This window comes from Petaurus breviceps, unplaced genomic scaffold (genome assembly GCF_028583685.1).
Source record: "Petaurus breviceps papuanus isolate PSGF00001 unplaced genomic scaffold, PetGlider_PUasm1.0 90792, whole genome shotgun sequence".
Taxonomy (NCBI): Eukaryota; Metazoa; Chordata; class Mammalia; order Diprotodontia; family Petauridae; genus Petaurus; species Petaurus breviceps.
This window is the reverse complement of record NW_027187347.1, coordinates 9840830-9857832: the sequence shown is the minus strand read 5'-3', so window position 1 is coordinate 9857832 and position 17003 is coordinate 9840830. Positions and strand designations below refer to the sequence as shown.

At 38.4% G+C, this 17003-nt stretch overlaps 1 protein-coding gene across 8 annotated transcripts in view; it reads right to left on the bottom strand.

Annotated features, from left to right (window-relative positions):
- The window catches only part of SIDT1 (SID1 transmembrane family member 1), a 171126-nt gene that overhangs the window by 148099 nt on the left and 6024 nt on the right, over positions 1–17003 (bottom strand). Inside the window, exon 2 of one of the 8 annotated variants that reach the window (XM_069069887.1) lies at positions 5454–5580. The exons of the other annotated variants lie outside the window; for them this stretch is intronic. Within the exon in view, the coding sequence (XP_068925988.1) occupies positions 5454–5543 (90 nt within the window). The 5' untranslated portion in view covers positions 5544–5580. The remainder of the gene's footprint in view (positions 1–5453; positions 5581–17003) is intronic. 8 annotated transcript variants of the gene reach the window in all.

Here is a 17003-nt window from a genome sequence, read left to right as displayed (position 1 = left end):
ACTTACATAAATATCAGCTATTATTACAATGGGAGCACTTGCAGAAGGGAATTAGCAGACTTAAGAGGGAACTAGAAATTATGGTTTATACTGAGGGAATTAGAGACATTCTAGTAGTTCCAGAAGGCAGAAGAGGGATCAATGGGAGATTTGTTACATTAAAAAATAGCATGAATAAATCCATTTTGCCCTTTATCCACCATTTTGTGAAGTTGTCTCAACTTCATACAGGTCACTTGATTTTGTCCTTCCAACTGTCTCCCAACTTAAGGAATGTCACAAAACTACCCCTCTCCCTCTCATCTCAGAGTCTCCCAATCCCCTTCAGCAATAAGAAACCAGGTATCTCAGTCCCCACATCCTGTTTTTCCTCCCTCCAAACTGTATATTAACTTCCTAGAGAAACCAATGTTCTGGGTCCTTGGCTATTGAGAGCCTTGGACCTGATTTGTTTTTGCAACCACATGCCTTGCTAAATAAATCATTTGTCTGTATGAAACTCAGTTTCTTTATGTCATTGGAACAAAGTTAACAGTAAAGGCTGATTTTGGTTCAGTGTAAGGAAACACAGAGTGCTAGAATTAAAGGTAACCTCAGAGGTCACCTCCCTGTCCTACTAATTAGAACACTCCATACATGTCCAGAAACTTAACTGGTTAATTTTTGAAATAGGTTCCCTTACAGGGTAAGCATCTTACATGGAAACCTCACTAGGTAGCATAGGACCCTATAGAAGGGTTTTCTGTATGGGGTGGGAGTTTAGGTTCGATGGGCTCTCCTTCACTAGTCCCAGTTTTGCCATCTCTCTCCAAAATATCGCAAGTCAGTCTCCCCCCTTTTGGGCCCACCATCCCCACTCTGGTTTAGGCACTCATTACTTTTAACTTGGATTCTTATAAATGTTTCTTAACTAGTCTCTCAGCTCCCAGACTCCTCTCTCCCACCAATCCTTCAAACGACTGCCAAAATAACCTCCCTACCCCAAAAACCTCAATAACTAGCAAATAAAATACAAACTCTTTAGCCTGGTATGCAACAGCTTCGGTTACAATCTGCCTCCAACCTACCTTTCTAGCCAGAATCTGTTGTGCACCACATTTTACGTTCTATACTTATGCCAAAGTGAACTTCATGCTGTTTCCCACCCTTGTTTTGCCCTTTCTCACTTCCATGAACATGTCTAGAACTGACTACTTTTTATTCCTCCCCATCTATCTTGATTTAGTGAAACCTTTCCCTGGTTTCCCCAGGCTAGAAGTGATCTCTTGCTTTTTCAATTTCTTAATCTAATAAGAGCTCAATGATATACTCATTTTAAATGTGAAATAGATATGTGAATTGTAATGTTTTGCCAGATTTGTCCACTGGTGAAAGACAGTCCTTTTGTTGAAGAAGTCCTGAAACCTGGCTGTTCGCTAAGAAGCCCTGAGACTGTCCTGCAGACAGAGAGTGAATACTGTCCACTGGTGAGGGACAGTGCTGTTGTTGCAGGGGTCTGGAGACTGTCCTGTAGACAGAATGAATACTGTCCACTGGTGAGGGACAGTGCTGTTGTTGCAGGGGTCTGGGAGCCTTTCTGTTGGTTCAGAAGCCCTGAAGAAGGATTTTCTTGTTGTATGTTTACAGAAATCCTGGGAGAGGGCTTTGCTAATGTGTTCAGGGGTTCTAGGACTGTTCTACAGACAGAGGATGAATTCATGAAGGGACTGGCAATGTATCTTATGGCCTTGCTAAGCCTTGTCTCCCCAGGAACTAAGATTGCTGAGAACTTGCCTCCTGTCAAGATGAAGAAAAGACCTCCATTTGGGTATTAAGTGCTGTGTTTAAACCTGATGTAACTCTGGGGTAGATTCAATTGTGATCCAGGGGTGGGGAACTTTTGACCTTATGTTTGGAAACTAATCTCCATTTGAGAAGAGGGGCTTTGTGGTGGACTTAATTAAGGTATAGCCTAGGGGTGGAGAAGTATTTAGAACAGAGACTTTGTAATTGATTGAATGATTGGAAGGTCCTGGGGTGGGGTAGTACTTGGAGATTATTTAATCACACTTAGTAAATGCTGTATTTTGAATGATGTCATGTTTTGATCTTCTCTGTTCTTGGTTTGTCACTGAATAAAATAGAGAGCACCTATGCTGGTATTCTGAACCTGGGAAGTTGCCTTTGCTTGGCATTACATTACAGAATATATTCAGAATATATATGTAATATGTATATAACATATATATGTATATATATATCAACCCTCCAGTAGACTGTCAGCTCTTCAAGAACAGAGACCACCGATTTATTCATCTGTATATTCAAAGCACTGGTCTTGGAATTACCAAGTGTGATGCCTCACACACAGCAGACACTTAATATGTTTTTGTTGGATTGAATTAGAAGACCATTCTAGATCCAATTTTCTATGATTCTAAGAGAATGAGAAGGAGAGTTATCATTCTGCTCCTCTGGGGTAGCACTTCTGTTTTCCTCCTTTGCCATTACTTTGTCCCTGGAGGCCTGACCTGTGCCAACCTATTCTTTCCATAAAACTCCATCTCAGCCCATCTTATTTTCCAAACATCAGTGATTTTGTACTTTCCCTCATATAAACTAATATGAATCAGAAATAGACCTAGAGGGAGAGGCCAGGTAAATGTTCAACTGTTTTTATAAATGATTTTTTTTAAAAATATGTAAGGTTGGATCAAATACAAAATTATGTAAAATGCTGTATATAGAAATGCAGTTGACTAGGACTGGAAGGAAGAAAACAAGTTTAAGCAAGCATGAACAAAGTTCAATTAGTACTATTTGCCCTGGCTCATCAACATGGCTGTATTGTGGGGATCCAGAAATTCTGATTTCCAGCTAGAAATGGCTTTAAACATCATCTAATCTAACATGCTCATTTGACAAATGAGTATCCTGAGACTCAAAATGACAAAATAACTTAACCTAGGTAACACAACTAATAAATAGCAAAACTGAAATTTGAACCTAGGGCCTATGACACTACATTAAGTCTATCCTGGGGGAATAAGAATTTGAGGATGAATGGAGTAGAAGTAAGGAACATTTTTCAACCCTAGTGAAGGCATGCTTGGGTCAGATACTACAGTAGGAGAGGCTTGGCAGTCAGCTGAGAGAACTAGTTAGTTGGGGAGATAGAGGAGGAGACAGGATATAAGAAAACTAATCAAGTGTGGGCTGAATGACCATTTGCTGAAGATGTTACAGAGATAGGCATGGGCTAGACTAGATAGCCTCTCAAGTGGCTTCCCAGCTCCAGGATCCTGTGATTTTCTGGAGACTTTTAAATGTAATACAGATTCATCTAAGAGTAGGATACATTTCCTGTAAGACTGAGCCTCAGTAATGGTCCTGACTGAAGTTCCTAGGATTTAATATGTGATAAGACTGTCTTATCTTGCATCAGGAGGTCAACAGACACCAGAGAAAGAAGGAATGGAACTGCATGGAGGAGAGGAGACTGCTATGGCATCATTCAGGAGCCCAGGGTCCCAGTATGTTCTTGAGATCTGACAAGGAAAGATGGCCATGGAGAATGTGGGCAACTGAAAGGTAGCTGGATGCTGCAAAGATTCAGCCTTCAAACAAAATGCCTGTACTGAAGGGAGAGACAGAGAGAGAGAGAGAGACAGAGAGAGAAAGAGAGAGACAGAGACAGAGAGAAGCTCAATTTAGAGACCGAAATTTCAGAAGTACTATTTTTCTCCAACCCACTCTGAATTGGGAATGTTTGCATTCATTCAGGAATGAGTGTTTAGATATATGTTTTTCTATTATTTTGCTTTGTAATTCTACCTTGATTAAATATTTTATTATATCAATACATGTTCCTTATCTGGTCTGTTAGCCTAGTACAAACTGAGTTTAGATGATTTTAGGTGTTCCCACCTGTAAGGGTACAAGCAAAAAGGAAACAATTATCACCTAGTATGTTCCACAGTGAAGCCAGCATTTCACATGAATTCAGAATTGACTGTAACCCAGGCTATATTAACAAATAAATTTAATTGAGTTGGTAGAACAAATTAAGCTCTACCAACCTGTCCTAAGAAGGAGATGACAAGAAGGTGAGAATGATGTAGAGGAAAAAGCACTAGATTTCGAGGAAGAGGGCCTGGGTTTGAATTCTGACCCTGTCACTTACTTCCTATGTAACTTTGGACAAATCACTCTACCTTCAGCTTCCTCATCAGTGAAATGAGAGAGTTAGACTTCATGCAGAGGCTGGTGACGCCTTTTTGGTTATGCTATAGTGGGTATTCCTTTGGTGTATGAATTAGACTAGACTGCTGCTGAGGTCAGTCAGTCAGTAATAAATGTTTGTTAAGTTTATTCATTAATTAGGTGTTTATTAATACCAGGCATTGTGCTAAGCACTGGGGACTAAAAAAGGGTCAAAAGACAGTCCTTGCCCTCAAGGAAGGGCAGCTAAGTGGTGCAATGGACAGAGCGCTGGGCTTGGAATCAGGAAGAGTCATCTTCCTCAGTTCAAACCTGGCCTAAGACACTTATTAGCTGTGGCATAGAAGACAGAAGCCCTGTAAAGTGACAAGTGACAAGAATAGCAGGAGAGAACTGAAAGCCTCCAAGTCAGGATTCATGCGTCACTTTGGTTAGTTTGCTGATCAGACTCTGGCTGACTGGCCAGTCATTTTTTGCAGAAGAGTCAGGAGACAGAAAAGGCAATAAAGATGAAAAGTAGAGAAGTGAAAAGGTAAGAGGATGGCAGAATGTAGATGTAACTGTGGTTGCAACAGCATAGCCTAGGAGGGAAGAGGGAGTGACCAACAGCAGATATTCTGAGGCAACAAGAAGAGATTCAACAAAGGCCTCAAAGGCACTTGAAATTCTAGCACTTCAACAGCTGAGTTCTAAGTTATCTGGGAAAATGCTCTTCTCCAACAAGATGACTCACTCTCTGATGATACCAGATAACCAAGATTTTATTGTACCATCATCTTGAGAATAAAGTACTTCTATTAACCAATAAGGTTTCAAGAAAAAATGAGTCAAATCATCTTAGACTAATAAACCACAATATTTTTCCCCATTCACTGGTTTTCAACTTTAACTAAAATATATTGGTCTTTGATTTCGATGTAAAAACAAAACGCAATTATACAATTTTTAAAAACAATAATAATATGAAATGTATTGGTCTTGGTTTTTTTGGTTTTGCTGTGCAAAGTAACCAGAGAAGACAAGATAAAAATCTGTTAAAACTGACTTTTTTGTTTCTCTCACACTCACAAATGTGAAACAAACAAAATTGAGTTTACAAATGGACTTATTGAACAAAAAGAACTTCCTATGGCTATATTTTCTGTCAGAACTATGAAATGTGTGAAATTGTTCTCACAGAACAAACAAAATGTATTATTAGATCTCCAATTCAAACAACTGTTGCATTTGAGTGGCTTTAATCATTAACATACCATCTTGGTGTGTTGACATGGAACTTCTGCTGGTCTCAGAATTAAACACTGCCAGAGAAGAGCATTCTGGCATTGCTGGGAGTGCTTCATGGCAACGTGGGATAATGTCAACACGAGGTGGTTACTCCTAATTTCAAGGAAATAAAAATGAAACCTAGCATCTTTCAGTAATAAGCAAAGAGATCTTGAGCTATTACAACCATCATGATTGTTTTCATTCTATCCTTCAACCAGAGATGACATTGTTAACAGTATACTCACTGTGAGAAACTCATACCAAGATGAGAAAGAGGGAACACTGAAAATTCCTACGTACAATATAAAGTTACACCATGTTCCCCTAAACAGCCTAGCTTATCAGGTGAGATTACAATGACGGTTTAGAATATAAAAAGTCAACTTGTTGCTGTAACCCTTGACAAAAATATAAGTAAGAAGCTATAAAGAGCTACCACACAAGTTTGATATTTGACAGATATTTGAAAAAATCATAAAGTTGTTGTGAGAAAAAAATGAGATATTGTCAGTGATGTTTTAAAAGACATAAATTTTTATGTCTTTTTTAAAATTAAATTTAAATTTAAAAGACATAAAATAAATTTATTCTATAAATAAAAGTAGTATTATCACTCCATATTATACTGATAGCACAATTCAATGGCAACATTTGGGTGGTATTCTTGATGAAGATTCCATCTTTGTGTGTTCCATTTATTTTTCCAACCAGAATCAATGTCTCATTTCAGTACCAACTTTCCTGATAATTCCTGTCCAAAATATTGACTCCCTTCCTTAAATTTCTAATATATATGTGGTTTATGACACACAACCTAACATTTGGTGGGCTACCTCAGGAGAAAAGTGGGTTCTTTCTCACTAGAGGCCTTTGAGAAAGGCTGGATGATCACTTCAGTGTGATGTGCTGAGGATTCTCTTTCAACTGTAAGTCGGACAAGATAGCCATTAAGCTCCCTTCTAACACTGAAATTCTGTGATTCTTTGATCATTTACTGCCACGTATTATTCTTTATTCTAATACTAGCTCACATTTATAAATCACTTTAATGTTTACAATGCACTTTCCTCACAACAACCCTCTGAGGTAGGTAATAGAGTATTATTATTATTATCTTCATTTTATACTTAAAAAAACTGAGATACAAGGTAGTTCAGTGATTTATCTGGAGTCATATGGTATCAGAGGTAAGAACTCATGTCAGGTACTCCAACTCCAAGTTTGAAACTTTCTTCATTTCATTCTGCATTTCTGTTCTCTTTACAATAGTCTATCTGTATATTAACAATAGTCATAGGATATATAAGGAGCTACACAAACCACTTTGGGCTAAACACAGGCAGCTCAGAGCCGAAGGACTCAGGAACACTGGAAATGACAAAGCAACACCGTTTGCTCACTGTTTAGGAGAAGCTACTGTCTCAGTGGATCCTTAAAAGTGAGTGGGTCTCACTCTCAGTCGCTCCCTTCTTTAATGCCCAAAGAACTGACATACTATTAGAAGAACTGAATTACCTCAATAATGAAATTCTTGCAATAAGCAAAAAGTAGACAAATACAAACTACAGTCAAATGGATGATGATTCACAGGTTCTCTCTGAAGATGCAAACAAAGGAGTTGGTGGAGAAGGTTTCACACTGTGACCAACGGAAACAAGTAATTTAATTTAGCACTTAAAAGAAACAGGAAGCTAACTGAAGCCTATACTCCAATATTTGGTATAGAGGATGAACAGGCAGAGAAATTCTAAGCAGAACTTAACAATGCCCTCCAAACCAAGTCAGTATATCACACTGATCCTCAACTGTGGGCATGAGGGAAGATGGTCAAAAAAGTTGGAAAATAAGGCCCAATAACATTTATAGACTAAGAAGTCTCATGTGTTTACATAATGAATACTTTCATACAAAATGAAAGGGACTAGACTTAGATATTAAAAAAATAGAAATTGACTATCTCTCTTTTCTTTTTTTTTTTTGGAGGGGTGAAGGCAGGGCAATTGGGGTCAAGTGACTTGCCCAAGGTCACACGGCTAGTAAGTGTTAAGTGTCTGAAGCCGGATTTGAACTCAGGTCCTCCTGACTCTAGGGCCAGTGCTCTATTCACTACACCACCTAGTTGCCCCAATTGACTATCTCTTAACAGACAAGATACTAATACAGTATTCCTATCAAAATCAATAGCTGATACTCAGTCAGACCAATCATCCTGTTAGTTTACAAGTATTTACTAATGTGTCAGGCATTGCAAAGTGTGCTGGAGATAAAAAGACAACTGAAACAGTCCTTGTTTTCAAAGACTTAGTTTCTATAAGGGAGATGACATGGGGGTGAGGGAGGCGCCAGTGTGGTTCATGGAAAGAATGCAGTATTTGGAGTCAGAGGAGGACCTGGGTTAGATTCTTGGCACTATCATCTTCTTTGTGTGATGCTGACCAAGTTATTTAACCTCATCTGTAAAATGGGAAGAGGGAGGAGGGAAGGCTGGGCTAAATTACCTCAAAGATCTTTTCCAGATCCATACATAATTAGAAACAAGCAAATTAGATATAAGGTAATGGGAGTGAGTGGGCACTAGGAGCTAGGAAAATTAGGAAAGACTTCATGGAGATAGGAGGTGATGCTTGAATAGGGTATTAAAGGAAACCAGTGATTCTAAGAAGCAGAGGTGAGGATGGAGTAAATTCCAGGCACAAGGGATAACCAATACAAAGGTATACACCATTAACTGGTTAGCACAAACATCAAAATTAATGTCAAAATAGAACAATAATGATTAGAAGATATTACCATTTGCAATTATTTCAATGTGACCTATTCAAACAAACAGTATTCTATCAGAATCAATAGCTGATACTCAGTCAGACCAATCAACCTGTTAGTTTACATCAATGCAAAAAAATGGAAAATTGAAAAAAATATAAAGATATTGACCTTAGTTTTTACCATTTCCTGTGAAAAGGCAGAATAACATAATATTTAGAGAGCTGACCTGGAAGGAACCAAGAAGACCTGGGTTCAAGTCCCACCTCTGACACATATGTGACCCTGAGTAAATAAATCATTTTCCCTTTCAGTGCAATAAGAAGTTCTAGACTATAAGTTGTAGAAGATGCTGATATATTTTGTGAGAAGGAGCTTCCTTACCTCGGAGTTCCCCATACCAATGAAATCTCATAGGCTTAGCCCAATGTCCTGTCCTGTATGAGTTTAATATTCCCCAGGAAGATGAGCACCAAAGAGCCCAGATACTGATTGAGACAGAAAACACCTGAATTCTTTGTCAAGGAGAAAGAGGTGGCTCCCAAGACAAACTCATTTGTAAAACATTATAAGGTTGACAAGAACTGCTGAGAAAACTGGAAAGCAGTTTGGCAGAAATTAGGTTAAACCAACATATTATACTATTTACCACAATTAGCTCAAAATATATATACAACCTGGATATTAAAAGTCATACCATAAAAAATTAGGAGAAAACTCAAAGAGTTATTATTCACTGCTATGGCTAGAGGGGAAGAGTTCTTAACCAGACATGGAATAGATGCAACCATAAAGATAAAACAGATAATTTTGATTATATTAAATTCAAAAGCTTTTCCATTAACACGATCATTGCAGCTAGGATAAGATGGGAAGTATTATTGGGTAGAAAAAATTGCTTCAATTATCTCTGCTAAAGGTCCACTGTCCAAGATAAATGGAAAACTAACAGTTACATAAGACCAAAAGTCATTTTCCAATAGATAAGTAGCTAGAGAATATAAACAAAGTGTTCTCAAAAGAATTGCAATTAGTAAGCATGCAAAAGATTACTCCAAATAACTGAAAATAAAAGAAATGCAAGTCAAAACAGTTTTGAGGTTTCACCTCACATTCTTCATATTGTCAAAGTAATAAAAGATAGGAATAGTCAGTGTTAGAGGAATTGTAGAAAGATAATGCACTCTATTACACTCTTGGTGTAGCTGTGAATTGGTCAGACCATTTTGGAAGAGAATTTAGAATTATGCTAAGAAGGCAATTATAACGTCCATACCCTTTGACCCAGAGACCTCATAGTTTATCATATACTCTAATAAGGCCAAAGATAGAAAGAAGGGTCCTGATATTGACAGATCTTCTTAAATAACAACAGCTGGGAAACAAAGTATATGCCCAGCAATTGTACAAACTATCATATGAATGCAATGGAATATTATCGTACTGTAACAGTGAATAGGAGGACCACAAGAAGTTATAAGAAGACGTATGAGCTGATAGAAAGTGAACAGAACCGGGAAGACAATATATACAATGAATACAGCAACATAAAGGGAAAGAACAATTAAAAAAAAAACTGAAACTGATCACTTGAATTATAAAGACTAAACTTGTCCACAAATAAAAGTTGATAAAATTCAACTTCTTCCCTTCATTGCAGATAGAAGAGACTATGGGTTTAGAACATTACATATATCAGTCTTGGCTTATGTGATTACCTTGCAAGGTAGGTGTTATTATTATTCTCATTTTACAGATGAGGAAATTGAGTCAAACCAGGGTTAAATGATTTGCCCGGAGTTACATATTTAGAGAATCTGAGGCCAGATATGAACTCAGGTCTTCCTGACTCCAGGCCCAGAGCTCTATCCACTGCACCACCTTAAATATTTAGGGAAATGAGGGTGATATAAAAACAAAAGACATTAATACAAAATTTAAAAATGATGAAAGATGATGGTAGAATAGTATGAGCACTATCATCTCACTAAACATCACAAGTAGGGGAAGCAAAAAATAAATCTACAGATGCTTAGCATGAGATGTTTGCAATTCATCTTAACTTTAAGGCCATAGCTATTAGCAACAAAAAAAATGTTTGTTGAGTTGTCAGATAGAAGAATTTTCTCTCAAGGGCTTTTGATTATACTCTGATCCTGTTGAGTTAGGACCAGAGGACTGACTCTATAAATACACTCATGCTGATTTCTTGGTTCCCTGTGTTTTTGAGCACAGTATTGCATTGAATAATCAATCAATAAGTACCTATTAAGTGCTTAATATGTGCCAGGCACTGAACATTAAATCAATGTAGGGAGTGTGGTGACTTCATTGCTGGAAAGAAAGTAGAGCAAAGGTCACCACCCCCTCTCATGCACAGTCAATTTTACCAGATCAGTTCCCTGGGGCCAATGTGCATGGACTAAGGTACAAGATGAGAATTAAAAAGGATTGAAAGGAACTGTCCTACCCCAGCTCAAAGAGTAGATGCTATTATAATGCTTACATTAAAGCATTCAAGCATACAGCACCCAATCTGTAGTACCATTCTCTCTAGAGATAGTTAGGGGGTATAGAGAATAAGAGTGTGTATCGGCAACCACACTGGCATACCCAGGATGGCTGCTAGCACAGCTTGTTAGATCTGCTTTACTAGGAAAGATAGTTGTTTAAGGGGTCAACTATCTTTTTAAATTATTCACTAGTTCAGGAGATAAGTCAGCACCCTGAATACAGAGAAAATACAACAGAGAAATAAAGACTAACAGATAGGGCTCCACCTGAATCAAAGCAATATTGCTATACACTTTACCTACATCTCTGAATCAAGAGAGTCTTTACATCTGAGCAGTTGAGGAGCTCTGAACATATGGCCACTCAGAATCTCAACCAGGGAATCACAAGATCCTTCTCATAAGCTAATCCCCAAAGCAAAATACCAATTCAGAGTATATATATACACTTTTTAGAGTCAGAAGGCATCACAGCCCTCCTGAGTCTGCCTAATTAGAAATTAGCAAAAGGTGTGAAAGCCTTCCTACAAGCAAACCTCCCCTAAGCAAACTTCCCTTAATGGGCTCCACCTCAGGCCTATTAATGGGTGGAGAAGATCTTATATCCCATTAACATTATAGAGTGCTGAATCCTGGAGTCAGAAAGATCAGAGTTCAAACTTGGCCTCAGATATTTATTAGCTGTGTGATGCTGGACAAGTCACTTAACCTCCATCTGCCTCAATTTCCTTGACTTTAAAATGGGGATCATAATACTACCCACCTCCCAGGGTTGCTGTGAGGCTCCAATGGCATATTTCTGTCTTCTTTCACAAAATCTTAAACCCAGTTCACTCTGAAGCTCATAGATTGGACCACATTAGGTCCCTGCCCAAGCTCCACTTAATGGCTGTATTTAGGGCCCTCCAAGCTTAAAGTGAATGTCAAAGGTAACTTGTTTCCCTTTGGAGGAGCAACCCTGAAGGTCTTCCCCTCTAAGCTTGACTTTTTTTTTTTCCTAATTAAAAGGGCCATCCCTTGACTCACTTCTTACTTTTTTTTTTTTAATAAGCAATTGGGGTTAAGTAACTTGCTCAAGGTTACACGGCCAGTTATTTCTGGGTGTGGTGCTAAGTATCAGAGCCCGGATTTGATTCCAGGTCATCCTGACTCTGGGGCGGGCCGGTGCTCTTACTCACTGTGCCACCTGGCCGCCCCCTTGACTCACTTCTTAAAGAGGCCTATTCACTGAATGAGCGTTACCTCACACTCAGTGAGTACCTGCAAAGACCTTGTCCTAAAAGGGTCATGGTCTCCCACTGCATCCTGAGTCATCTCCCGTCCTGATGAAAATCAGGTAACTGGCCCCAGAGGGCTCTGAGGAGAAAGTGAGGCTGGTGACCTTGCATAGCCCTCCCTCACTCAAATCAAAGTTAACTGTTAGTCATGTCATCATTTTCCTGATGCCACGGTCCTTTTTGAAATGAAGGACAAACACAACCAAAATGCCAACGTATGCATTTTAAGTGCTATAACATTTAAAGTCTTTTTCACATTTAAATGAATCTTCTGATAGGATTTATAAAAATTCTCTTTTCAAAATCATTTCTCTAACTCAACTATATTAATCCAATCTACTTCAAAGGCATATGGCTGAAGCAGGACTTAATATGAATGTTTTTAGTCTGCTCGGATAAGAGCATTGTATACATTGTATACAGTACAAGGAAGTTCTCTTTGACTCTACACTGATGCCACCACAATGGGAACATTTCGGTTTTTGTTGCCACAATTTAAGAAGAACATCGACAAATTGGAACATAGGGTGACCAGGATAATAGTGATTGAAATGATTAAATCCAATTTGGCAAACATTTATTAAATGTCTGATATGTGCACAGCACTGGGTTAGGTACAGGGTTACAAAGATTAGAACAGGGAAATATAAGATATGTTGCTATAAAAACAAAGTGATATGCAACATCTGGAAGAGACATGGGGAAGAATGAGGTTCTTCCTATGAGTGAAGCAGAGGAAGATTTCATGAGGAGGTAGGATTTGAATTGGGACTTAACATATGATCTTCAAAGGGATGCTCATCAATTGGGGAATGGCTAAACACGCTGTGGTATATGATTTTAATAGACTATTATTGTGCCAGAAGAAATGACAAGCAGGATGATTTCAGAAAAACCTGGGAAGACTTACATGAATTGATGCATAGTGAAGTGAACAGAACCAGGAGAATGTTGTGCATAGTAATAGCCATACTGTTCTATGAAGAATTGTGAATGACTTAGCTGTTCTCATTAATTCAAGATCCAAGACAATGCCAAAGGACTAGTGATGAAGTATACAATCCACCTCCAGAGAAAGAATCGATATTGATTGAATGCAGATTGAAGCATGCTATTTTTTACTTTTTTTCTTTTATTCAAATCTTCTTGTACAAAACGACTAATATGGAAATGTTTTACCTAATTGTAAACATATAACCTATATCTGATAGCTTACCATGTCAGGTGGGGAGAAGAGAAGGGAGGGAGGAAAGGATGGAATTTGGTACTCAAAATTTTAAATAAAAATGTTTTAAAATTGGGAAAAAAATAAAATAAGGCTGAAAATAAAATAAAATAAAATAAATTGTGATTTGCAATCCAACAGGTGGTGTGCAGTGGGGCAGAGAGATGAGGATATGAGGAGGGAATTCTAGCTATTGAGAATTTCCTAAGCAAGACCTGGAGGTGGGACAGCATGGAGCATAAACAAATGACAATGAGGACTCCAATATGGTAGAAGCAAGAGCTTATGGTGGGGGCAAGCAGTAAGGAAGAGGATAATGTAAGGCTAGAAAGGTAGAATGCTACCAGATAGTTGTCATCCTTGAAAAGGAATAGTATTTGATGGTTCTTGATAGTTATTGAATTTATTATATTATATAATTATATAATATTATATTATATGATATATATTTATTATACCATTAAACATTGTAGTTATTAAAAAGTTTTCAGCAGAAGAATGGAATGACCATGTCTACATCTGAAGTATGGGTTGAAGGAAGGAGGATCAAATCAGTCAGTCAAACATTTGTGAAGCCCCTCCTTGTTCTAGTCACAGTGCTTAGTGCTAGTAGGTCATGTGAGGTGACATGTGACAGGTGACGGGTGACACAGTCTAACTGGGGAGTCAACCAGCAAACAAATACATTCAAACAAGATATATACATGATGAATAGGAAATAATTGTTAAAGAAGGCAGGGGTGGCTAGGTGGTGCAGTGAATAGAGCACTGGCCTTGGAGTCAGGAGGATCTAAGTTCAAATCTGGCCCAGACACTTAACACTTACTAGCTGTGTGACCTTGGGCAAGTCACTTAAGCCCAATCCTAAGACAGAAAAAATTACTCCTTCATTTTCATTAACCCTTAACTGAAATTTAGCATTTCCTTCAATTATGAATATAAACAAAGCTAAGGATTCTGAGGAGTCTCTAGACTTCACTAGACTATCAAAAGGGTCCACAACACAGTAAAGGTTAAAAGCTCCTGCCACAAATGAGAGGGAAGAAGCGAGGTTGTGTTCAAAGTGCTTGGAACACTTGCTATGTAGAGTAAACATGCACCAATGGCAAAGGTCTCAGGGCATTACAAAGGGAGCCAAGTCATCTCTAAAAATCCTTTCCTATCATGCTATAGGCCTGAAGTACATGTGCAGGAAAAGAAACATGACAGAATAGACTGGTGGTTTTGTGGGATCATGGCAATGATTAGGAACACTGAACTGCTTGGTCAGTGTGAACATGCCACTCTCTAAGCAACAAGGGACCTGGGCCCTGGGATGACTCCATCCTGAGGCCAACTCAGTGATTTGTGAATGCCAGCCTGGAACTTCCATAGAATGAGAAGTCTCAGCCTCACCACTCAGTGTCCACTACTGGCTGACTCTGCAGGCTACAAGACCTCCATACCTGCTGCCTGTCCCCTGGAGATGAGGATAACCTGCCAGAATCCATTCTGCAAAGCTTAGCATATGTTCCCATCCTGCCTTTGCTCATTTGCTTCCTCTCCCAGAGATTCTGACCCACTCATTGCACTGTGCCTCTGAACACCTTCTTTATAGGTAATAAACTTGATTCCATCTCAAACCTCTTCCTTTATCACTCCTTTCATCTTCTGATGCTCATTCAGACCTGACTCCTTTGTGTTTATTGGCACACCATCCCTGGCCACCCTTTCCAGCCCTGGATGTACTTTTGCTCATATCTAATAACTCATAAGCTATGGTAGGAGATAGGATTTCCACGTTTTCTCACTCTCACTTCCAGCCTCTCTTACCAAAACTCAATAACCTCTTCTTGGAGGTTCATTCAATCCATATTTATCACCAAATCAAGATTCTGGTAGCTATTATCTACCTGTTTCCAGGATATTCTATTTTCTTCCTCGATGAATTCAAGGCCTGGTTTACAATCTTCTCTCTCCACCCCAACTCCTGCTGTCGTGCCAGGAGACTTGGACATGTATTGCCTTGAACACTGCAATGTCCCAGCTCTTGTCCCATGATCCACTTTCCTTTGATCTTGCTAATCACTTATTAGGGCTCTACTTCCACATTCATAAATTGCAAAATTCCTTTATCTGATTATAGTCTTTCATCATCCTATCTTTCCCTCTGCCTTATGACCCCTATCTCTGTTCTTGTCCTCATCATGACTACTAATCCCTCCACTCTCTGCTCTTTCCCACATTATCATCCCTGTACTGACTATACTCTCTTCCCTACCCCATCTTGACCCCTGGGTAAACCACTTCATTTCTATGCTATCCTCTTCTCTTAAGTCTCTTTGCCTCCTTAAACCTAAAGTGCAGGTCTGACCATGTCCCACACTGTTCCCATCCCCACTCCCTCTCACCTCCAGGATCAATATAAAATCCTCTGACTTTAAAAGTATTTTATAATCTGGCCTCTTCTTACCTTTCTAATCTTCTTACATGTATTTTATCCAACGACACTGACCTTCCTGCTATTCCTCAAACAAGATAATCCATCTCCTAACTTGGGATATTTTCACTAGTAGTGTCCTTTTGCTGGAACTCTCTCCTTCCTTCTTCTGTGCTTCCTGGCTTTCTTTAGTCTAAGATAAAATTCTACCTTCTCTAAGAAGTCATTCCTTTTTAAAAAAAAAATTTTAAACATTTTTATTAAAAGTTTTGATTTCCAGATTCTATCCCTCTCATTGTTTTTGCTCTGACTTCTCAGCCAAGATCTCTCATGATTGCTACCCCTGCTTTCTTTGCTTCAACTGAAGCATAATAGACTCCGCTTTAGCCCCTTACCTTTACTCTGTGTATATCTCTCTGATTCAGATATGTTTCTTGTAAACGACATTTTGTAAGATTCTGTTTTTTTTAATCCATTTTGCTATCTGCTTCCATTTTATGGGTAAGTCCATCCCATTCACATTTACAGTTATAACTATGTATATCCCTCCATGCTATTTTTCACTTTTTTATCCCTCTCTTTCTCTCTTTCTTAATCCCCCCCACCTTTCTCTCTAAAACAAGTGTTTTACTTCTGATCACCACCTTCCCCAATGTACCCTCCCTTTTATCAGTTCCCTTTCCCCCTTCTACTATTTCTGTCCCTTTTTACTTCCTTATACAGTAAGAGACATTTCTATCTCTAACTCAATGTGTTTGTTATTCCCACTTTGAGTCAATTTTGATGAGAGTAAGGTTTAAGCTTTGCCCCCCCCCCACTACCACTTCCCATCTTCCCCTCCACTATAATAGCTTTTTCATGCCCCTTTTACATGGGATAATTTATCCCATTCAATCTCCCTCCTCCTTCTTCCAGTGCAATTTTCTTTCTCAACCCTTTATTTTGTTTTTTAGGGTATCATAGCAATAAAGTCACCTTATATTCATACCCCTCTGTCTGCATATACTCCTTCTAATTACTTTTATAGTAATAAAGTTATTGAGTTACAAATATTATCTCACCACATAGAAATATAAACGGTTTAACCTTATTGAATTTCTTTCATTTCCTCATTTCTTTTTTATGTTTCCCTTGAATCTTGTATTTAGAAGTCAAATTTTTTATTCAACTATGTTTTTTTAATTAGAAATGCTTAAAAACCCTCTATTTTGTTAAATATTCATTTCCCCCTGAAAGATTATATTCAGTTTTGCTAGGTAGATAATTCTTGGTTATAATCCTAATTTCTTTGCCTTCTGGTATGTCATATCCAAGGCCTCTGGAACTAAGAATCCATT